The sequence below is a fragment of the Trachurus japonicus genome, chromosome 16 (assembly GCF_045865225.1).
Source record: "Trachurus japonicus isolate A0001 chromosome 16, Traja_1.0".
Lineage (NCBI taxonomy): Eukaryota > Metazoa > Chordata > Actinopteri > Carangiformes > Carangidae > Trachurus > Trachurus japonicus.
In genome coordinates, this window is record NC_140922.1 from 15204484 (window position 1) to 15230347 (window position 25864).

Consider the following 25864-nt stretch of genomic DNA (forward strand, 5'->3'; position numbering starts at 1 on the left):
CATTCCTCACACTGCTGGGTTTGAGATTGAGAAACTTATTCTGGAAGCTTAGCTTGCATGTGTCTTCTCTTCCCATGTCGTCTGAAGGCAATCAACAGGAATATTGCAGCCCATGTATCTTATTAAAGTTTTATTTCTCACAGTATGCATTAAATGCCCAACCATATATCTATGGTTAACCCTTGATCTGGATAATTTGGTTTTTCTTTTACCCTTTCATTTTAATGTTAACACAGCTACTTGTGGCCACAAATTGTCTCAAAATCTTAGACTTTTCCTGAAACAAGCGTTTGGATAAATATAAAGAAAACTGTCTCCCCTGCTGTCCATGTCAAAATGTGTATAACTGCAGCAGAGTGAACACTTTGTGTTTGCATTGCGGGAGAGCAAGTCTGTACTTAGCATGTTGTTTTTAGCTAGTCTTAATGTCTTCCATGTCTGGGCCCATTTGTCTCTGGGCTGACTGGGCCACATCAGTGGGGAACGAGGAGGAGAAAAGTGAAGTCTGCATGTGTGTGATGTGTGTGACAGCTGCAAGACTGGTTCACAGGGCCACTGTGGCCCGCTCTGTTACACCAGCCAACAAGCCCGCAACTGTAATTAGCACATTTATGGTAAGATTTTTTGTTTTAACTGGCCTGTGTTTGCGCTTTAGTCTTGTGTATGTATGTCACAAACATAAATGTGAATGCAAATGTACGTAGCATTTTCTGGGGCAAGTAGGAGGAAATCATTTTGACAGTTGTGGATGTTGCAGAGTAGTATTGTTTCGGGAAAAAAAGGAACATACAATCTGTGGAAACACAGAAAAGTTTTAGCTCTGAAAACATAGGAGGTAATGTGATGTGTTTGGGTGGTGGTGGCGACAGAGAAGGCTGGAAGTGCTCACTGGAGTTTGAGGTGATTCATATCAGTCTGTTTGACAGTGAGGTCAGACCGAGTCCCCCACTGTTTATCCAAACTGTCAAGCAAAGAGCTGGTACAGGTGAATATCTGATCCCTGAACTCTTAAAAACTCTTCATTTGCTGGATTTTTTTTCTCCTTTGTTTACTGATACTTGGGGATAAATCTGCAAACCTTCTTCTGACAACAGCTGCTGCTCTCTTGCAACAGTTGTAATGTAGATGTATTGTATTTAATATACTACTTATACGTTTTTACAAAGTGTTATCCATCCATTTATTTTTATACCTGCACATCTTGTTCAAAGCTGTAGAGGTCTGGAGACCATCCCAGATTGCCCTGAGAGGCAGGGAAACACTGGAGTAATGCTGGGTGTAACACAGGCAGACAATCACAGCTACAGCCGCGTTCACACCTGTGAACAGTTTAGAGTTTCCCCGTTCATCTGACCCACATATCTGCTCCCACAGGAAACTCACACAACCAGAACTGGGGAGAACTTGCAAACTCCACAAAAAATACAGAGAAAGGCAACGGTCAGATCAAAACTGTGAAGTCAACCTAACTGATGTCATGTTCTCATTTTTAAAAAGCTACCAACAAGAGGAAAAAACAACTGGGAATGTACTCAATTCTGAAAGCTATGATATATACTGTACATGACAAGGATATGATGCTTTGCATTAGCCAACATCAGTTGTTCTGGAAAACTTACTGAATGAAATGCCTTCATCTGGTCACACTGATGTGAACGCCCAGTACGGCAACACACCAGAAAATTAGACAGTGACAGGGTGAATATGAGAAGGCCATTTATTTGTTTGACAAGCTTATACTTTCCAAAAAAAAACAACATCAAGAGAAGATGACAGCCTCATGTATTCCTCCTTCAGCACATGGAAACATCCCAAATATGTTCACCCCAGCAATTTGTGACCACAACAAACAAACATAAAATGGGTTGAAAAAAAAAAATAAAAAATTCAAACATCATATTCATTACGTTTAACTGACATGTTCAAAACCCCAAATGACAGCAATAAACTCCCAGGGATCTAAGCAAACGGACATGTGAATTCACATTGTGTGAAAACAGTTGTTGGAGGCTGTGCTGGCTGCCAAACCAGGCCTTTGCACCACGCAGCTCTTTGGCACAGAGCTGCGGACGTGTTTGCCACTCAAAGTGCTCGCTAGCAGTTATTTGTTTGCTTTTCAAATTGTTACGTCTTGACAGCAGATGTCTACTCTCTTATATTGGCCTAATTCAGTTTAAGTGTTGAAGGGAGAATTGAATTTGACTTTTAGGTAGCAACGCTGGGTGTGGAGTTGGAGTTTGTGTTCTACCTCCCCTCTGGACAGCACTAACTGTTCCAAACAGCTGTACAAGTTCATATGACTAAAGCAAGATAAAGGTTTCTTATAATACTGTGAGCCAGGGGACATAATCATCTGATTCTTCTGACCCATATTTTTGTGTTGTTGCACTGTTTTGTCCCTAAAGTGAAATGCGGGGGAAGGGGGTGGGGGGTGTTGGGGATTTCCGTCTGTTCATTTGTTCACATCCACATCTGTCCATCACAATCCAAACCTCACACATCACCGAGGAGGGGGGCTTCTCATCACTGCAGAAGCACAATTGCAGTGCAAGTTAATGGTAAATTATTTGTGACCAGCCGGCACAGAGATAAAATGATAAGTAACTTGGAGACAACGTTTTCACCTTGTGATATTTGGTGTTGTCAAGGTGATAACCTGATAATAGAGGTGGGTACAAAACTGGAGTCATCACATGGGAAAGGATGTTACCTTTGAAGTAACTAAATTAGAGTTACAACAAAGGGCCTGTCACCTATTGAAGGCCAATAATCAGTGTGTGTCAGTGAGAGGTTTGACAGTCCGCACTTGAATGTGTGAGTTTTCAAAGCACTTTAATCAAACACCTGTGAGGTGTGTCCACAATATAACTTACATCAGTCACTGAACCTCCAAGTCCTTTTTAAATGTCAAGAGGAAATACATCATGAGTCAAATATGCACAAGCATCTCGAGTCAGTGGTGAAAATTAAATTGGATGGCCTGAAATTTACTTCAAAACTTCAGGAAGATGATATTTACATCTGTCCTGCCATTTGGAAATCACTTTCTGCAGGCCTTAATCCAAGGTTAGCACACAATGACGAACAACTCTGGCTGGGAAGAAAGTAAATGGTGTGATAAGTCGTTTTCACCCTTCCCCTGTATGCAGACCAGCATGCGGGATCTGTGGCCATCTAACGGCAGGCATCAGGTGCGATGTCAGCTCTTCATAGTGATGTGACGGCCTAGAAAAAGGAAGCGCTTTCGCGGGTCCAGGTGCACCTTTTTGATGCATTGTTCCCTCAGTATGTTAAGAGATGGCAAAGCCCCATTACACACAGCTAAACAAACTCAAGAGCGGTTTCATGAACGCCAGGGTGAATTCCAACACCTTCATGGTCAAATCTCCTCTCTCTCTCACACTCACACACACACACACACACACACGGCTCATTCACTTGTGTTACAGGGTTCCTTGGAGGATTGTAGATGTTAGAAAGGCAGAAAATGACTCCAGTCGTTCAAAGGTAATTGATATTAGCAGATGCTTTTTTTTTTTTGCTCTCTCCCTGTAGGATCGATATAAGAAATAATCAAAACACTCGAGCGAGGAGAGAAAACACTCTGGCCACCACCTGGACAGACTAACTCATAAAATCAGCTGTTCTTTCGAAAGTTTTGAAGGGTTAAAGCAATCAAAGACCGTCGCTGATTACTTTCGCACAGCAGCCATATGTAGACATTATGCAGAATTAAAGACGGGTCTCAACTGCTTTTCCCTGCTCGCCTCTTTTTTTTTTCTGAGCTTTACTGAGCATGACCGAAATTCCTCTGACATCCTGTAAAGCCATCAACGTGATTTCCCCTCATGTCACAGTTTACTGGGTGGCAGCATACTGTAGCACAGCCCATCCAGGCATTGAGAAAAGACAACCTCAGTGGCCTGGACAGCGGTTTGACCTCGTGCTACACCTTGGCAAAAGGTATGAGTGAAGACAGATGTGATGTTACATAATACTGAGAATGACAGAAAAGTGAGATTTCTCATGGTGAATGTAAATATGAAGTCAAACTCTCAAACCATGTAGCAGTGCTGCGGAGGTCCTATAGGAATAATTAGGCTAATGTTCCATGACATCACACCTGTTGCAATTGTACAAGGTTTCAATAACCTAAAAATGGGCTTACACACCTCTTCATGACCTATTATTATGGTCAAATTACTCACTAAACATAGAGACCGTTACTAAACTAATCAGTTGGAGAGAGCTGATTCGGCATGCTGTATTTAAGTGAGAGGAAAGTGAGACCTGTCTACACCCAGAATATATTTGGGTTACATCAAAAAATAAATTAGCACCGTTGCAAACGTTCATAATGAGTCACCAGCTGAGCAGTCCAAGCAGAGAGGGGGGTGTCACGCTAAATATAAATACGAGCACATGTAAAAATACAGCATGCTGCATTAGACCTGTGTGGCACGTGGCATGCGGTGAGGTTATAAGCAATCATTTCCCCTGCTGATGCTCAGCTTTTCTCCAACAGGCAAATAAGGAATGACAAAGCCCCTCTGTTAATATTCAGGTCACTCTTTGATTACCACTGGCTCTCATCTAACCCAGAACATCCACTGACGAATATCTACAGAAAATCTACTGTGTCCTGAGCACAGCTGACGTGGTATTTTAGTCACGCAAGCAGATCAAGTGACACAGAGCGCTGATAAGAATAATAGTCACATTTAATTTCTTGCGTCTTAAAATAATTCCGCAGGGGAAAATGGGAAACCTGCAACTTCAAAGTTCAGTGGATTTTTTCTTCTTCACCAATCGGACGTGTAACATGTTTTAACAAGTTATCTGACGTTTTGAGGTCGATTAATCCTCACTTTTGAGTCCAGATTCGTCATAATTGTTCACATTTTATTGATAACATAATTAAAACTAAACCTGACTCTAAACCACTTGTTGCTCTACCCATGTGGGCGATGGGGAGATGAGGAGGCATGTCTGGTATTCAAGCATCTATGATTTCATACGTTGTGTTCAAAGGAAGTTGTATTCCTTTACAGATGTTTGCCTGTGGCCATTTTCCAAGACATGAAAAGACATTTAATCTCTTACATTTATGGTAAGACATTATATAGTAATAATGACAAATAATAGGATTAACATAATACCACAATAAAATATTCAGGTATGTGGCGCCTCAGGCAGAAACTGATACCACTCACTTGTGAGTTTTACAGTGTATTTTTCATTGTATTTTGGTTTGCTTAATTGCGCAGCTTACTTTGATTTGGTTCCAAAGGGATGAGTGGCCAGGTACGTATAGAGTATGACATTGTGTAATAATAATAATGAAATAAACTCGTGCAGCAAACAGAGAACAGTAGATCTGATGAGAAACTGTCCCTGTCTGAAAGCCTTATGAATGTTCCATTATACCACAGCTTCTTGTTTGCCAAGTCAGGAAATGGCCATGCTGTTTTGATGAGACAAACATCCATAGAAATTCAGCATTTCTGCAGGGTGCTAATTTGTCATGCCCCACCACAACATGCAGAATGTATAGGAGGCCATCCAATCTCCTGCTGGCTCTTGGGGGTCATTATGAAGGGGTGGGGGGGGTCATAGCAATATAGACAGACAGAATGAGATGGATTCCTGCATTAAGTGGATGAGGCCCTCCTCACTACAGGATTTGGGTTACACTACAGTCTACTACACATATGGAGCTCTTTGTCCCACATTCCCTCTGCTTTTTCATGACAAAAAAACCCCAAGCTGTGTCAGCTAAAAGCAACGTCCAATCTTGGACCATGTCATTGGACCATGAAGCTCTCGAAGTCAGAGAGTGCTCTTCAATATTAAACATGGCTGTGGTTTTGATGTTATGTGTCTAAAAAAATCCTCAATAAACTGCAACAGTGCCCAGAGTTCCTGAGGAACATCCACATAACCAGACATCAGAGTCATTTTAAAACACTGCAAACTGTAGTCCAATTTTCTACTGCTTCTACTTCAACTCATCCTCTTTCTGTTGCAGCACAATGTCTCCATCCTTCCTTAGTAAAAGTGAGCATGGGACGCCTAGCTGACACTGGACTCCTTGCTCCTGGGTTTCTGTGGACTCGACACTTTCCAAAGATAACATGGGCCAAAGATTTCCACTCACGGGCAGGCTGAGGCCCTGCTGAGGCAGCCTGCCTGATGGGGAACAGACCAAAAAGAGCTGGCTCAAGACATCCCCTCAGATCCACAGCACTACTACGTGATACGCCTTTAAGGTCTATAGATAGTTGATATTGATGAGAGAAACAGGGACCAACGTTGGGAGAGGAAAGCATTATTTAAATGTGGCAGATTTACATCGAGGATACTCGGCTGACAGTGTATCATGTTTCAATAATAACAACAATGTCAGCAAATACAAAAAAAATTCTAAACAAATCAAGTGCATTTCCTCGTCGTACTATAACTCTTCACTAATAGCTCCTGTTCCCTATTAGTTCACATCATCATGTAGACATACAAGTCTGTGATATATTGTCCCTTTTCTATTATTCAGGGGTAAATTGAGATTTCCAGGAAAGGCCTGTCTCTCTGAGAGGGCCTGGAAAGCACAGCCTGGCGGTGTGCACAGTCATACACCACATGACGTCTTAGCAGGGGAACATTCCTCCATGTCTTTTTCTCTCCCTCTAAAACCATCTTTCTCGATTTAGAAACGGGGGGCACGAAAAGTGGTTTCGGGCGAAAATATGGGGCAGCAAATTAATGCAAAATTAAGCCATAAAAAAAACCTGACATATGTGAAATGTCCCAGACTGGGAATGAAAAATAATTTCTCCTATTCAGGAACTTTCCACAGGAAGAAATACATGAGACTGAATTCCACTTAACCTCTTTTCTCTGCATGCCAGTGAAAAAAAAAAATGGTTGAAAGTTTTACCATTGCCAAACATTACCATTACTAAACAGAATCTCTCTGAGGGGAGCAGGTATCTACAGTATGTCCAGAAGGTAATGTCTCGGAAGGATGTCAGCGCAACTCATGCCAAACAGTCTATTTAAAATATTTTCTCTCCTACTATGCCCCACTAAACACCACGGAGAAAGGCAGAGAGGGCTGAAATGATGTTATAGCTTTAGTATTCAATGTTGCTTACAGGAGCCTTGATTGTCTCTCGTCTCCATAAATCACTTCATGGTGACAGGAGGTGGTCTTCTAGTCAGTCAGCCCACCGCCGCTGACTGACCTCAGGGGTGACAGCTTCCCTCGAGCGCCAACCCAAACAAAAAGGGGGCGCAGCCAGCTCTCATAGCCGACGCTATAGAGGTCACGCAGGCCTGTGCCAAACCAGCCCTTTCATCCTATAGCATTTACAGGATCAGCATCCTAGAGCACAGGCATCAAAGGCAGAGGGAGAGAGAGAGTGTATGTGTATCAGAGAGAGAGAGAGAGACAGAGACAGAGACAGAAATGACCCCTGTGACCCTTAATATGTGTGCAGCTCATGTGTAGGAGGGTGTGGGATAATCCTGGTGAGCTGTGTAGCGGGGGTCTCCAGGTGGCCCACGGGGTTAGACGGGGTTAACCCCATTTGACCCTGGATCGCTGCTGTCAGAAGTAGGAGATCTACCCTTAGCTTGTCCAGGAAACCAGAACAATGTGGCATGTCCATCATGTAAGACAGCCACTGAACAGAGCCTTTTATGGGGATTTTCCTTATACAAACACACATTAGTATATATATACTTGATTGTGAAACCTAACAGCCCTGTATCAATAATCCTCCTTTTCTTTATCTAATCAAACCTGTCTTTAAATTACACCCATTTGTACACATTGTCTAGGTATTGAATGTCATAATGGAAACATGTAATCATGCCTGAACATTTTGTTCTAATCTAGCTCCTATTATTGTATGTCAAGTCTGAAACACTCAGTTGTATTGGTTCCAGTAAAGTCAAACGATAGTGTCTGTGAACAAGCCTCAGCAGACGTACGCGGCTGGGTAACAGGTTGGGTTTACACACTTCCAATAAATGCTGAGACACAGAGGTCTCGGATGGCAGCACATGGCAGGGATAGGGGTCTCCTTCAGTCTCATTTTAGGCAGTCAGGGAATTTCTGCAGTCTGCAACAGCTGATTTGGCAGGTTTGTAAATACATTGTTGTGTTCAGGCATCCAGGTGAGGACTAAAGATAAGTCTAGACATTGAACTGTGGTGGTTGTTGTCTGGGAACGCTTACTAAAATAGAAAACTGTTAAATTTGTTCCAGCGAGAATGACAAAACGGGAGATTATGTACAAAGACTGGCAGACGGTATCTTGCAGCTGTGAGCAAAATAAACGTTAATGGACTGTAACTCTTTTTTTACTGAGCTGTATTGTGTATTCTTCCCCAACAGAGACTAAACATTAGCTCAACAAATACATTCAAAAGGCATTAAATCTTGTGTTGACAATCAAATCCCCTAAAATGGTTACAACATGTATTCGTATGTTAATGTTTATCTGTTAATGTTTCCTTTCGTGCTTCATGTTGGGAGTCCAAATGTGGCCACTTGAATTAAATGTGGGCCTGGGGAGTAGAAAGCTGCCAGGCACCCAAAACATTTTCATTAGCCACTCATGTGGCTGGAATCAAACCGCTCTGATCAAAATTTGATGAATGCGTTTGTGTATTCAACTGGCCTCGCTCCTGTGATGTAGTCTCAGAGGGACGAAGCGTAGCAGACAGCAGTTGTCAGAAAGCAGGTGTGCACACAGACTAGCGTGTGTAGACTTTTGGTGATGATGAGTCCAAGAAGCTTTTGTGTGCGCTAGTAAATTTTGGAGCTGGACAGTAACACTGCACAACAATAGGGGCAGTGCATTTTTCATAAGTTCACATCTAACTAATGATCTGTCACTAAATAATAGATGATGGTAGGGATAAACAGGCAGGACTATTCACTCTTTTGTGTGGAGCTATGCTGCAGCTTTAATTGGATTAGATGTAGGTCTGAAGCTACTGTATATCTAATGCTATTGGTTCATCTATTGTACTTAACGCAAATGATGGCAATTTACTTCCTGGCCCAAAACTATCCCTATACTGTAGCTGTCTGACTTTTCCAGGGCAGAAAACACAGATAAACACAAGAAATCGAACTCTTTTACTCCTCGACTCTGTTCCAGCACAGCTGCTCCTGCCACAGTCGGCTGTGCTCGGCTGCAGGAGTGGAAAGTTAAGAGGGAGTCTGGGGCTAATATGTGGTTCATGATGACACATAACATAGAACAAAATGTGCACTTATTGCATTCCTTGTATGAAGTGCCCAAACTAAATCAAAACAATTGTATCCATTAAGTGTACTAAAATTACAAGCCATCTTTGCCACATAATATCACCAGTAGCTTTGAGTCAGTGAATGTATTTAGCACTTCCTGCCTCTCTTGAGAGAAATCATATTTACGACAAAGGTTTTTTGTACGACTGCTGTATTGCACTTTTTTTTTGGTTTATAAATTAAGACAGGCAACACCAAACTCATTATGTGTGTCGTTTTATTTACTTATTAAGGTTTGTGCGCTGCTTCTTATTCTGTTATTTGCCTGTCTTTCGATAGCTTGTGAAGCTCTTTCAAAGTCCACAGGCTACACACTGACATTCAGTTTGATTTACTCGTGTAGTGGGATTCAGCACATTTAAACAATAACACCTGCACAATATGATGTTACTTTCATAAAACCATTGTGTAATATTTGCTGGCAGTGTTTTAGAAAGCTGTTGATTGAAGCTGTGGTTTGCGGTGGTGTTTCCCTGGAAAGCATTAAATTTCCCCATTTCCTTCCTAACCCCCAACTCTGAAAATAAAAATAAAAACAGATAAGGAAAGATAACATAATGCAACAGAGGATAATGCAAGCCATTTCATTCAACAGATGTTTGTATATTGCGTCCATCCCCTGCATTTAGTATGTGTCTGGGAACAGCAAATTCTGAATGAAACCCTACAGCCTACACGGCCTCTCTTAGCTTTGTGTTGAACCTCCATAATACAAAAGGCATTCATCACAGAACAAGCAGAGGACAAGCAGGGAGAGCAGCCACTGATGTCATTGAATTCTGAGGTCCAGACACTGGGAGAGATTCAAACATTTTTCACATTTCCAAACACAGAGATTAAAGGCTTATGTACAGGCTTTTATCTTATAAACAAGAGGTCTAAGCAAAACATTTTAGCGCTTTGTGTGTTCAATGATCCTTAAGTGACCACTGAGAAAACCACTATACAACAAATACGAATAGATCTGAATGGATCACAACAAAGTCTGACATATTCACTGAAAGATGAGACTTAACTTTACACAGCTTCGACCACAACAATGATGTAAACATGGCTCATTTTCCTCACAGCTTCAGGAAACGTCACTTATGGTTTATACCAATAGAGATTTTCACTCCTCTTTACAACCCAGACTAAGCAAAAGCAGACAATGTTTCTTTTACCACAGAGGAAGATTGGGTAAGCTGTTCCTTCAAATGTAATTATTACAGATTTTTTTTCCATAAAATGTGGCAATTTCCTATTTCATTTAAGCACATTCTCCACTCCCAAACCTCCCCCAGTACCATCAGTGCTATTAGCTCCTGTGATGAACATATTCAGTTGCTTTGCATGAGCTTTCTCCATTTGCGACTGTGAGACACTTGACCACCGACACGTTTCAGGCCAACACACTGAATCCTCTCGTAACCTGCAGTTCAGATGGAGACGTCCAACATGCCTGAACTGATTAAGTAGGCTCTTGGCTGAAATGCAAACAAGGAATTGGGGCCTCTCCTTTTTAGCTCAACCACAACAGGGCCAGCCCTATAATCACAAATGTGTGTGAGTGACTGACTGACTGACTGAGTGATCATTGTTGAGTGATCATATTTTAACCATTGGTCAGCTGAATGCCACGTGACTGTCTGAGTTGGAACTTCCCTATTGGCAGTCGCCCTCTCAAAATGAATTGGCACGTAAACAGCCCTATTGGGAGTTGGTGGGGGGTGTTAAAGCAGAAGTAAGCAGAATGTTTGTGTTAACATAAGTCTTGAATAGTTATATCTTCCGACAGCAATCACTTCTATAGAGTGTTTGGTCTGAAACACGGGTCTGTCAGTCACTCTGTTCTGCTGTAAGCCGAGGAGAAAACTTTCTTTGTATCCTACAACCTTTATCCAATGAGGAGAGAGAACGGCATAAAGGGGCAGTCCTCTCTGTGTGTGCAGCCAAGGGATGCTCGTGAATGTGGTGACGTAGGGACGAGGGCGGGGACTGCTAACTCCATCAGCTGACAAGAAGTTGGCCAAAACGACTGGATCGCTTACTTCTGCTTTAACACATTGAATGGTGCAAAACTTAAAAACAAGTTGGTATTATTGCCAGTCAATGGGTTTTTTGATATCAGAGATAATGTTGGCAGGCAGCACAATAGAGAGATACCCACGTTTTAAATACAGTATATCAGTAAATACCCCAAGTATGATATTTTTAAAATTAAATGTGTCTTAAAAGAGACTGTTGCTAAGTACAGAGGTTGTCGGGGAAATTAAAAGCATGAAATCTGATCTACTCAGGCTTGTATTTATATTTACACTCTTGCAAACTATTGCTAATTTTCTAAGAGGAAAGGCTTTTGTAAAAGAGAACACTCAACTCCCTGCTTCCCTACCTCTCAAGTAGTCGGGAAGCCAGGGCGGCTGCGTGAGTGCCCAGCTGCCTCCAACAAGAGGCACAACCCTGAGCCCATAGTTCACTCCCCTACATGGTACAGCCATGTACTAGGTTTTACCTTGTCTTGCTCTCTCTATCGGTGTCTCTTTTCTTCTGCTGTAAAGAATGTAACAAAGGTTGACCAATCCTCTCCTGCTAAGGCCACACTGAGTGCTCTCCTTCAGAGCTATGAGTGCCCTAAAAGAGGAGATTCTCCTGGTGCTTGAGCTCTTTATTTCAACTGGGCTGAACAATGTCTGGAATGGAAGTGAGGGGATCAAGTATTTCAGATTCAGCTGCAGCCTGAATCAAAAGCATGCTTTGAGTTTGATGACAACGCTATCTCATCACCACCCTGTACACAGTTTACTCCTTTGTGATTCTTTAGATAAGTCCAATACCTAAAGTGTTTACTTCTTGCTTACATTTCACAGATCTTCTATGCCTCCCCTCACCTCAGTGTTCAGTATGAATAGAAAATGACTTGTTGTGAGGTTAACAGTGAAAAGATTATGTTTCATTAAAGGCCCTACAAAATAAATATGACTTATCCCACTCCTGGCCTGCATTTGAGCTTACATCAGCTCTAAAAATAACAACTGCAGTTGTTCCTTGGCCGTGAACATGTTTGAAGCTGATAAAGAGAAACAGATACCTGATGGCCTAGCTAATATTTACAATGGAAGATAATATGGTCTACAATATCCACAATCATTCCACAGCAATGTATCACATCTCCCCTTTGGGTGGTTACACTGTTGTGAACCAGAGCACGAGTGGACAGCTCTCAATCATCAACACATCACCATAAAATGCCACATGCTTTCTACCTTTGCCAAATGGCTCACAATGAATATGCCTGAAGTTTCTGTTGGCTCTCAGCCAGTTACCACAATGCAATGTTAAACATGGGAAGCCACAGGTGTTCGAGAGCTAAAGAAGCGTCAGGAGTCATGGGGATATGAAAAAAGGACATTGGTCATTTGTCTTGCACTATGAAGTGAAAATGACCACTGTCTATCCGATGAAACAGAAACAGAAAATCTTCAAGGCATCATCATTATGTGCCCAAGGCATGAGAAGCTGGCACATCAGAGGGGGAAGATGCAGGCGGAAAAGGAGAGCATGGCATTTTTAGCTGAGGGAGATGAGGGGTGTGGAAATTTGTTAATATGTACTCAAATAATCTACGACATTTGTGTCAGCCTATTCAACACCAAAACAATATGAAACAAAGTTTCTTCACCAAGCGACAGTTTGAGTTTGAGTTCTCACACTGTGCAAAAATGACTGTCACAACCTCTAAACTCAAAGCCATGTCAATCTTTATTTTTCCAGCTGATGTCAACTTAAAGACTGAATCAATCTTCACACATGAATGTGACAAAAATCCAATAAATCCTCCCTCAAAGCCCAACAGCAATAGTAAATGATTCAAAGCTAGCCAGCTGTGGCAACACGGCTTGATCCAAGGTGAGAGAAGGAATAACAACCCTGTTTCATAGAACGGCAGATGAGTGACAGTTACTGTAACGACAAACAGAGAACATATGAAATGTTTTGGTTCTCCTAAGCATTTCTCATATTCTCCTGATAGATGCAGAGAGGGAAAGAGACATTTCCTTACAAAGATGTTGACATCAAAGCTGCAAGAAAGAAAAGGAGCCAGCATGACATGTGAGGAAGGATGTGAGATGGAATTCCATGGCACACTAGGATTTGGCTGTAGGCCAGTGGGGTACTGAGTTAAAGGTCACGCTTTTTTCTAGTTAATAGTGGCACTCAAAGTCTATACCTTCCCATAGTATAACCAGAGCGCCAAAATAAAAACTCAAAAATGACAAAGATGATGAATTACACACAGTCTGATACTCTGACAGAGAAAACCATGAAGCAGAGCCAAAAGGTGTGAAAACATTCACCTGAGTAGCAGATGGACTGCTACAGCAATTGCATACTAAGCTAAATAAATTCATCCCAGAGAAAAAAAAACATTTGCTCTTATTCAAACAAGCTCAAACAAAATCAAACAACTCAGGTTGTGGCTGAAATGATTATACAATTAATTAGTCATTCATTGTTTGAATGGTTCATTCTTCTAGCAAAATTACCAAACACTCAGAAGTTCACATTTGCTTCTCCCCTTTTTTTCTTTTTTTTCCTAAATATTTGGAGGAAATGGAAATTGGCATTAGTAAATTTAATTTTAGAAACCAAACAGTCAGTCAATCAATCAAACAATCGACAGATTAATTGATTTAAATGCATTTGAATCTGTCACTGTTGTGTAAAACAATTCAGATAAATGGAGAGAATTCATGCATGTCCTCCTTGTCCTCTCTCCATAAGGACAGAGAGAGAGAGGGCAAACACAGGCCATGTGGAGGCACCTCAAACCTCAGCTCTAAACCATCATAGACCCCTGTGTAAATATACAATAAACAATGCTCAGCAGACATCAAATAAATGTTGGTTTTGAGCAAAAGCAAAACTCAGATTCCTTCCAAATTTACTTCCCTGCGAAGCAGTCAGCTGTTTAAAGTCTGTGGCTACTTAGGTTACACACCTGTCCACTTCAACGAGAGACTGCTCCGGGTCTCACAGCAGTGGGAAACCTCAGAGTGGGGTGGTTCACATGGAATCCACTCATAACTGCACAACTTGTACGTATGTCACAAAGTACCAATTTGCAAAACTGTATTTTGTTATGCATTGACTATAAAGTATAAGTTATACCAATATTCAACCAATGATCTGATTTTATGGCAGGAGCTTTTTTTCTCACACAATTAAAGGGGCAGAGTATCATTATTTAAGGCACTGAAACTCGATAATAAGGATATAGGATCCTGAGTTGTCCACAAGAAAACAGTTTTGTCCCCTAGTCGGGCTGCGCGCTCACCCTTCTCCCTCTGTCCTATAAACATACCGAGAAAAAAAAATACTCCTCTCTTGGGTGAAAACGTAGACAGCTCTCTTCTTTTTGAACGGGCGAGGAGAAGAGCTGAGGGGCCTTACAACTGGAACCAGATGGCTTCTTAATACGTGCATGCCTTTGCATGAGCGTGTGCATGTTAACATGAGGATGTGAGTGCGCTTACACAAATTGATGTTAGTTGTTTAAAACCCTGTACAGTCTGTGGAGCAAATCTGCAAAAGAGCAAACAATTAGCTGTAAATCCCACCAAACAATGGAAAATGCTGTGTTTTAGTTGTGAGGGCACGGTAGGAAAATAAGAGGAAACATTGTTTGCCCATAAATGAAGCATTAACCTAAGCTATGTTGATATCTCTCTGCATGGGGTCACTGGGCTCGTGCCCAAACATTAAGTACATATAAGAAACAGAGCGAGGCAAAGTGTGAGGTGAGTGATACCATCAGACCTTCCACTGATCTAGTTTTGCTATCAGCTGTGATTTGAGGAGCACGACCCGCTCTGTCTCTCCTCTCCCCGAGATGTTTGCTGCCTCACATTTCTCCTCTTTGGCACTGTGTTGTTTAGGTTGGCCTCCTGGGGTGACTCTAAGTCCATGATCCCATTTTGGGGTCTCTTTGAGGGAAGTCAGAGAGATGAGAGACCATTCGGGCCATTCGATCTTCCTCTGTGTCTCGCAGGTGCCACGTGACATGAATGTTTTTAATTATTCTCACTTACTTGGCACTTTCTGGTCACAGATACATGGCTAGATATTTGATCTGATTGCTTTAATGTGACTCCAATTGTGTTGCAGTGCGGAGGTTGCTCTATGCAGATACTCTAACAAAGCCTAAGGGCTGAGGTGTAACATCTTTAAAGGGATAGTTCACCCAAATTTCATTTTCTACTTTCTACTTTCTACTCTACTCATTATCTACTCACCCTCATGTCGACTAAGGGCTGGGAGAAGTTTCAGAGTCCTCCGTGCCTTCTCTGAGTTACAGTGGGGCTCCGTGCTGCACTGCATGTCCATATGACGGTTGCAAATGGATACCACTTTTCTTCGTCCAAAAAGACACACCAAAAAACATCAAATTCCTCCATAGTGCTCGTCTGTAATGTCCCTCTTGTATTGAAGCCCCAACATGAGAAATTGTTCCGAAAAAAATTAAATAAGTATATGTTTTAAGCTTGTTTGTAGCGGAAGCTCCCAGCACTGCTCTTCCTGGTCCGTCCAAATCTCGCGCGATTTGCATTGACACCCAGTTCACGGCTCCGCAAATCGCGCGAGATTCCGGCAGAGCAACACTGGGAGCTTCCGCTACAAACAAGCTTAAAACATAGACTTATTTAATTTTTTTTCTGAACAATTTCTCATGTTGGGGCTTCAATACAAGAGGGACATTACAGACGAGTTGTGTGGAGGTATTTCGATGTTTTTTGGTGTGTCTTTTTGGACGAAAAAAAGTGAGCTCCGTTCGCAACCGTCATATGGACATGCAGTGCTGCACGGAGCCCTGCTGTAACTCAGAGAAGGCACGGAGGACTCTGAAACTTCTCCCAGCCCTTAGTCGACATGAGGGTGAGTAGATAATGAGTGAAATTAGAATTTTGGGTGAACTATCCCTTTAACATAAGCGTAACACAAAAAAATGTATGAACAGATTTTTTATATTCTCCCTGAATTAATTTTAGCTGATGCAGAGACCTGGACACGGCCCATAAACTTGGGTGTAATTAACGAGCGTAATGACTGCAATTGTTTTTATGTATGCTCACAAAAGTGCAGATGGCTTAGTAGTGCATATCTGGCAGAGTGTGTGGAAAAGATACTGTGGTTGGAGGAACCACAATAACCTGCAGGTGATGTTACTGTATCATCCCACTCCAACACTGAGCACCAATTAGATAAACATGCATCGGAAAGCCCACGTTTGTGACTGTGTGTATTTCAATACAGCGCCTTATCTTCTGACATGATTCACAGAGGCACAAGCGTAGAGAATTTACAGCTCATCGTCTTCCACTCGAACAGCCACAGAGTTGTCAGCTGTCAACCTGACGATCAAAACTACCAATTTGGCAAAATTATAGCGCGAAAAGAGGAACACAAGTCAACAGTGGTCACAATGAATCATGCCCCGAGCCTGGATTATAAGAAGTTGTAAAAGACCAGATAATCCACCAAGAATGTGCCACCTCTGATTACAGCTGTCACTCCTCAGCTGGGATCAATGTGTTGACAGATGAACCTGCTCTTAAAGGGGAATACCGACAAAATTTCAGCTTCCAAATATATGATTTTTACATTTGTGAGTAATTACTACGTGCTGTAAACCAAAGTTATGTGTAACTGCTGGCTCCACATAAAATGATTTGAATGACTGGAACAGCAACAGACTTCAAGATGATTTTCAGAGCATAAAGGGGAATTTTCTGGATTGAACTTGATAGATTTGCCACATCAAATGCTACTCTAATACTGTACAGTATGAATGTTATTAATTGCCAGTGGAGCAGCTTCTGACTGTCCATCTGTATAAACTCTACAAAACCTTGCTTGGAGTCTGAAGCTGCAGATGATACAAAACATGCAACATTTGTTAATTCTTAACTTGGTACTGTATCTCTGTTTGAACATCATGCAGTTCACACTGTAGCCTCTCTCCATGTCTTCAAACCCTCTGATGCCATCACATGACGGCAACCCTGGCCACCTCAGAAAACAGAAAGGCGCATATAAAGAGGACCTACTGTCCTTGTAGACACCAGTAAAATGAGCACAAGGCGGCTTTAATCAAGCCCTCGCTACCACATCTAGTCTGCCGACAACAATAACAGCTCAACAGTATAAACAGACTGTGGCCAATGCTGACACGCAGAGAGGGGACCAGTTGAGTTTATTTCCTACATCCCCAGGCTGCTGGTCAAACAAATAAACAAGAGATCAGCCATCACCACTACTGGTTATGTAGTGACAAAAACACATCCTTTCAAAAGTCATTTTTCTTTGCCCTGAGAGGATTCATCGTGTTATACTGTGTCACAGAGTTACACTGATACAGTGGCACATACTGTATCTATTACATGTGCATTTCATCACATCTGTCCTCCGGGAGCACTGATTTTTGAGGTCATACTGGAAGCCACAAAGGAAAAAAATGAAGGCTTCATTTAAAGGTTAGCGGTTATAAAACAGGTCAAATTAATGAGGCCACATTCTGTGCAGAACACCCATAGATAAAGCTTTGTGTTTGTCGCTGACAGGCAGTTTTAGTGCACACACACAAAAAAAAAGAAGAAGCCTGGACTGCCTCACTGTGTGATTACAACAAATCGCCGTGCCAGAGGTGGAACGGTAAAAAGCAGTTTAATAAACCATTAGCTCTTTGGGCGAGCACTTCCCTTCCTCCACTGACTTTGCTGTAAAGATTTCCGCCTGGACCGCGCAGAGCCATATGTGTGTGAGGGCTAATGACTATGATTAGGGAAGCCTGGATTAGGTCTCGCTGTGGTTCACGACACATGCACGCTGGCACACACACACACACACACACTCAAAGTTGTGTAAATTTGAAGGAAACCAAAAAAGCCAGATAACCTAAACAAAGCTATGTACTACTGAATTAAAACTTGAAATACACACAATGGCTTGTCCACAAAACACTGCTAAATGACACAGATTACATATACGACTGTAACCAGCTCATCACTCATTCTCATGGAAGGGCCCTCTGGGATAAACAAAATATCAACAACGTGGGTGTGCTCGCTTCGCACTCGATCTGTGAGCGAGGACACATTTAAAATGGGATTTTTTTTTTTTAGCCCAACTCTAAACTGCTCATATCCGAACAGCGCTGTTGAAAGTGTCCTTTGACCTGTAGTGAACACAAGAGTGGCGCCATTAGTTCAAGTCTGTCACATTTAAACAAAAGGAGCATTTCTTAAAGATTTCCAGAGATCCAACAATCACAGTGTTGAAGCCATTCTGATGCCTCCGTACATTATGTACTGGCCATTCACCAAAGGCAATTTTTGTGAGAGAGTGTAGCTTTTTCTTTTCTTTTTTCTTTTTTTACATTGCATAACATCTCTCATTACAGAATAACAACGTGTGTGAGTGTGAGAGTATAAGGGGGCTTGTCTTTGGGAACTTCATGAACTGACAGCAGGGAAACGCTCAGCCCCCCTAATACCCAGCCACTGCAAGCCTTAAGAATACCATGCCATTTGTCTGTGGAAGACTAACGAATTATCTCCTGTGTGGAGCAGGAAAATCACCCAGTAATTCTGCACTCATGGGGCTACAAGGTAAGCCCTCTAGTCAGATAAAATTAGGCTCAAATGTCTGGACAAGTTACAGTAACAGTGACCACCTCGCTTAGAGGAAATAAATCAGCGAGCCACGCGGGCAGTCTCTGAGGGAGACTAGAGAAGGGCAACAGGTGGCTGTCAACTTAGAGAGAGAGAGGGTCATCATCCACTTAGAGAGGAGCAGCAAGGATGTCTGCCACCCCCACCACACTCCACCCTCCCTAAGCTAAGTCAAGCACCAGCAGGAGGAGAGTATGAGGTGAAGCCGGTTCACAGTAGTGTGTGGACAAGCTTCAGCCAAATAAACACAAGCACAGCCATGTTCATGACATTACCTGTTACATCAGGCAACAACTGCAAATGTCTTTTGGCAGCCAGGTGTCGTAAAATCAGGGGAAAAATCACCAAACAATATTATTAAGAGTGGCAGTTCCACAGTGTTTGAAAGAACCTGCTTATATAACACATGATGGGTTTAATGTATCAGTTACACAATTATAGTGTCAAGAGCATCAAAGGGAAATCCTCCTTTATAATCAACATGTGCAAACAAGACCACATAAGGTTCAAGCAAAAGCCGTCTCATTTCTCGTGCGTCTCACCAAAAGTGGAGCTGTCGTGACAGAACAATCTCAATAAAAGATCCACTGGAGTTTTCAAGCCTTTCCCTTTCCATGACACGTCACGCATCAGTAGGTAGAATAAATAACCAGAGACAAATATCAGAGATAGTTCTCAGATCACAGCGACTCCATTCAAATGAAAAATGTCTGGGTCTTTGGTTGTCTTCTACTGCACAAGAGGGGAAAAAAAAAAAAGAAACGAGCAAATTTAAAATCTGACAATTTACAACCTAATAGCTTTTCCATGCAGTGGGTTATTTTTGCACTTGAAGCCTGTAAAGGAGGCAGCGTGTGTCTTTGTGTGAGAATGTGTGCTTCTCCACATCCTGCTACTGAGCTACAGTGGCTTTTGTTAAGATTCCCTTTAAGTCTCAGGCAAATGGCTTTACGAGGGCTCCTGTCGGTTCCTTACATTTTACATGCATTAAACAAGTCAACAGAATAATTAACACCTATTTACCAGTTGCAGAAATTTGTGTGGAAATTAAGCCTTTAAGTTGGGAACTTGAGCCAAAAACTGACAGAGCGCATAGCACTTAGTAAAAACTCAGACTGTCAGCGTCCTCGGTTTTAATCGAAGGCCAGCCTCTGATAAGCGTACGGTGTGTATATGTGAGTGCCTGCACGCGTGCCACGTGCATACATGTTTGCATATGTTTTCACTCAGCTCTTTGTGCTAGTTCCCCCACATTACTCAAAGACACCAGGAAGCCTAATAAAACAAAGTGACAGAACACAGTAACTCATAAAATGTTTTCAGTCTCTGCTCAGTGCCAGTGCTCATGTTTGAATGTTGTTGAAACGCTGTTAATTCTCACTCAAATTAAGATTCTAGGCGATTTCCCAAAATTGCCACTGTGCAAGTTCAACAAAAACCTTACTTTAAATAATCCACTGGTAATATATGCAATTAAACCCCACTGGCGATATACACTGAGGAAGACAAACTGACCAGCATACAGTAAAATGTGACAAACCTGTCTAAAGTATCGTTTATTACTCACCGATGCAGGCGTGAACTCTGACTGATAGCTGTGTTCGAAGAATAACGCTGTGTTTCTTGCCTCTCCTGTAAAGGAAATAAAAAAAGACAAATAGAAAGAGAGATGTTATATGGACCTGTTATTTGTGTGTGTCTGTGTGTGCATAGATGCTTTTGTGCGTTTGTATAGGGGTAGCGCACCCACACACACACACACACACACACACACACACACAACTGTATCTAGATAAAGAAACAGAATGTCTCTCTGAATCTAAGGCAGCCATCAATATGCCAGAGGCAGACAAGTGCTGACAGGAACATTTTGTTGAGTGGCTACTGCGCAAAGGTGCAAAATGATCCTCAAGCTAAATTCTGTTTCAACAAATTGCACCTTTCATTTTCACCAGAACCCTTCGATGTTTGTGGTTTGAGCACAGCAGGGAACAGGTTGCAGGGGGAGAAGGTCTCCATAGGTGAAAATGAAGGATGGAAAGCAAGTCAGAGGTCAACTCCTCCCCCTGTATTAATGGAGATACGCCAAGACCCTATCACCATCCTGTCAACTGCTTACAATGTCTGAATGACAATCCCAAACAAAGGCGGCAACAATGCACCTCAGTTCTATTCAATTGTGAAAGTGAATGTGAGAGCAGTGCAGTTTGTAGTCATACAAAGGATAATTTGCCTGCTTAGAAGTTCAGCCTCTAATGTGTATTAAGACTGAAGTCTGACATATTTGCTGTTTTAAAAGATATGGAAAATAGTGTCAACAAATCCCACGAAAAGACCAAAACCAACAGCGTATTAGTGGGTATTTACGTCAGCAGAACAGCGTATGTGGGCCTGACCCAAAATAAACGACATGGTAAAGAAGAAACTAGTCATCTAGTGCAACAGTCTGGCTCCCTGATGTGTTTTTAATAGTTTTGCGTGTTGTGTGTGTATATCTTATCAGCCAGTCATAATGAAACATCTCTGTCTGTGTTTGCCTCCCAAAAAGTAAACAAACCTATAACATTAGGGAAAGAATGATGACTCTGATTTAGTTTTTAATGTCATCTTAATGAATTCGACAGAGAGGGGGACATTTCAATCCTCTGTGTTGAATCTTGGTGCGGGGCGGGGGGGGGGGACCGCCCGCTTGTTTACAGATTGTGCCTTTTTCCTCCCTGCTAGCTAAAGAAGCATACAAACAAACCCAGTAGACACAACTGTGAACAAGAGCCCAGCAGGTAGAGTTGCGCAAGCCCCCCTCACCCCCCCCCCCAAAACAGGCTTTTATGCCGCCTGCACAAAGGCTGGGCGATTGTTCAGACTGGCCCAGTGCCAGCAACAGACTGTCACTGTCAGTGACAATCAGGCAGCAGTGGCTCTGATAGAGAGAGTAAAAGCCTATCAGCACAGACGGCAGATCACACTACAGCTTCACTATTAACAAGCAGCATTACTACGTTACTGCTCCGCACATGCAGACGGACGTAATGACATCCCCCCCACCAGTCAGTGGGAGACTGTGCTGACATGCTCGCAAGCAGATTACATGGCAGGGGGAACGTCTGTGTTTGCTCACTCTTTATCAAATTTAATATCCAGCAACAAGCAGAGGTGACACAGGAGCAACATCTGTCATCATGGACCTTCGGTGGTGAGATGAGACGGCAAACAGGAACTTAATCCCCTGTGATGCTGTTGAAGCGAACGGGTAACCAGAGCCATTTTGTCACGAACGTCTGCTTTCTCTCCGCTTCGCTGCAACAGTATCCCTGTGCTTAACCGAGACCTGAGGCTACGCAGGCCGAACGTGCTCATTATCAAATTAAACAAACTTGCATGGAATATACGTGAGGTTTTCAGACCCCCCTCTTGACCAATTAAAGGGGACCTATTATGCTTTTCCAGCTTTTCAGACTTTTATATATGTTTAAAATGTTGGATAATGGTTCTAGAGGCCGTGGAAGTGTCATATCCTGAGGTTAATGCATTTGGAGGTAAACCCTGCTAGATAATTGGGATTTCTCTGCACACCTGTTACACTCGGTTGCGCTGAGTTTTTTTTGACATGAGCTCGCGTCTACGTCGATGCGTGCCGGACTCCCCTACATGGTCATGCCGAGGTCTCTGCTCCAGCCGGCCCCGCCTCCTCCCATGCTGCTCTGTTGTGCCTGGTGTCACAGCGGAGAGCGGAGCGGACTACTTCCTGCTTCTTCCCTGCATGTTTTAGCGCTGTAGCGTCACTTTACTAAGTTTTATTTAGAAGTTTACGCCGACGTTTCATGTAAGTGAAGCTGTACCTGTGTGAGGAGCGACGTACCGCCGGGGCGACGTTGTTCGCCGGACCGACGTAACGCTGGACCGCCGGAGCACCGGAGCTCTGGAGCTGCAGCGGCTCCTCACACAGGCAGAGCCCGTCTGCAGGCCTCCTTGGCCGGGCAGGCGTCCGTGCTCATCGCGGTAGAGAAAACCATCGCTAATAAACATACCCGCAGGTTTTTTAGACGTTTACCGCCGTGTGGTTAGTCTATTTAGCAGAATGTTGGTCTCATTGATGAAATCTTGTGGCAGTTGAATCAGTTTGAATGAAAAGTGAAGCTGTGAGAAGGAGGAGGATAGAGAGGAGCAGTGCTGCTGTAGTCTATGTGCACAAATCACCACATTTACATCAATAAATAACTGTTTTACAATGAACTGACCAGTCTGCATATATTTTTAATTTATTTTATATATTTATTTTTGCATTTTTATATTACATGTTACATGGTTACAGTAGCCTACATGGCAAAGACTACTCTATACCATCTTTGGTTAGGGTGAGACTAGGTCATGGGCACATTTCATTACACAATGTAGACTGGCCAGATGCAGACTGGAGATCTGGCAATTTGCCTACTGCAGATTTAGCTTTTGTTTGCATACTACATTTTGGCCAAATCAGTATAGGTACTAGTAGTAGACATCGTCATGGTAACGCAATGCTGAGGGAGTGGTTCATTTGCATTTAAAGGGAGGGGCCACTGAAACAGACCGTTTTGCAGAGCCCTGTTTTTGAGAATGCTGTGATGTTTGATCTTTGGGGTATTTTGACCGAAGCACGTCACAGACATGTCTTTAAGACACCCAGGAACTATTTTAGTTGGTGCAAAAAGGAGCATAATAGGTCCCCTTTAAACATGAAGATTGGACACACCCACAGACAGTGTTTAAGGTGGAGCCCAAACTTATAGAAATAACCATAAGTGTAAAGAATGTCAGCCAAATAACAAATTGGCTACATACTGGGATATAATACCTACTGGATTCCTCGCTCCTCTTTTGGTCTTGTGTTGTTGTGTGCCAGAATGTTGTGGTTTCTTCCACAGTGGTGGTACTGTATAATCAACTTCAACCAAGCTCCTATTAAATCTGATTCATCATGTGAAACATCATGCTTCTGAAATACCTCTGTTGCTATCATTTGAATAACCATGACTATTTTTTAATAATATTGTGAATTGAATGAACTTGACCATTACTTTAAACAATTACCTCTAACTTGCATCTTACTTCCTGAGCATTAGCCAAGGCAACTGGTCAGAATTAGACTGCTTTATAGAAAATTAAACGAAAACATATGGGGCATTATTATTCAGTCTGTACTGTATGTGGTGAGGAATGGACAATAAACCTTGTATCAATAGTATGAATCTGATATTTATCACCAACACTTTGCCTATCAAATGTTACATATAGGAATGCAGCTGTGGGCACTTTACAACTGTACCTGCCAATTATTATACCCCACATTATTTTGTTGTACAGCGCTCTCATAAAACTCTGTCTTAATCCTAATACCCAGAGCAGCAGCAACTGGACCAGTGGACGGCTGCCAGCTCCATCCTCCCTGGCTTTATCTAAGGCAGCATTACTGGCCCTGTTTATAAAACAACACAAAATGTGTACCCACAGAGAGTGAGCACACATACTTGGACTACAGTAAAGCCAGTACTTCCCCTTGAAGACCAATTAATGCCAGACAAGAAGGCCCCACAGAGGCCTATACTGACTCAGCACTTATTGGTGAGCACCCCAGTGGAAGGACCCGCAGCACCCGAGTGAGCCAGGTGGGGTAAAGAGGCTGAAGACTGAGGCTGAGACTATCTCCAGGGTTGATTTCCCTCCGAGCGGCTGCTTCACTAACCATTGACCAGGTCTCACACAAAACCAAACACACACACACTGAACAATCAGCGAGCTGTTCTATTCTGTTAATAATACCCTTAAACTGCTCTGCAAACACAGAGGGGACAACTGGTGTTTTATTTCCCCCCTTGAAGTTTAAGCTGTGCCGTGTTTGACAATTCCTCTGGTTCTTTTCAAATGTGCTTTTTTCTCCTCAAATGAAAATCTTGTGTGCTGTGAGAGTCTGAGACACGATGTCCAAGTAGGTCAGAAAAAAATGAAAATAATGAAAGCGGAGCTGTCCAACAAGAGATGAAAGGATACGATGAGAAACTCTGAATATTTGAGGCCTACGGAGCAAGAACAGTTGGTTTTTAATATGCTTGACTTCTAACTTGTTGTCGAACACATCAAGAACACTCAATAAAACCAAGAAAGGCACGTTCAGCACAAAAATCACTGGCTTATGAATGTGCATTGTGTGCAACGGGGCAGCGAAATGTAAAAAAGTGTCTTATTCAGTGCTGTGTGTCAGCTGCACATTTCACATGCTGAATCAATTAGGTGGTAGGTCAATAACAGCAATTCAGGTTATCTTCAAAAGACAAGCCAGGAAATATGTCCTTGAAGACTTACTTTACGCATCATCTGTCAATCACTGTCTCATATTTGAGAAAAAAAACAACAACATGCCTGACACTTACTGTAAGTCCTCACATGAGTTCAATATAAAAATTTTCCAACAACATCAGAAGCAAAGTCCCCTGAAATGCTCCAAAAGAGCTCCCGCTCTTCAATCCATGTAATCCGCAAAAATATTCAAGGGCTATAAATGTCTGTAAACACATGTCAGGCCATCTGATCCTAACTATGCCCCCCCATGCTCCATCTCAGCTTAGGGCTTCAAATGCAGGAAATTGTGTGTATGGGGTCAATCAATCTATCACAGCTAGAAACCTGAGTGACACACTGACTATACTTAAAACTGTGCAGATATGTCTGAGCACATGTTTAGGGTGTATGGTCAGTTTATTACCTGAAGGGAGACTGTATCAGAGATGGGACAGGGGATTTATGAGTCACAATCCCCTATAGCCGAGCTTCATAACACAGTGTGGAAGTGATTATG

At 42.4% G+C, this 25864-nt stretch overlaps 1 protein-coding gene across 3 annotated transcripts in view; it reads right to left on the minus strand.

The window, feature by feature from the left end:
- Positions 1-25864, minus strand: part of fhod3b (formin homology 2 domain containing 3b) — an 87164-nt gene that overhangs the window by 52479 nt on the left and 8821 nt on the right. For all 3 annotated transcript variants that reach the window (XM_085801939.1, XM_085801937.1, XM_085801936.1), the window contains exon 3: positions 20600-20664. In XM_085801939.1, the coding sequence (XP_085658065.1) occupies positions 20600-20664 (65 nt within the window). The remainder of the gene's footprint in view (positions 1-20599; positions 20665-25864) is intronic.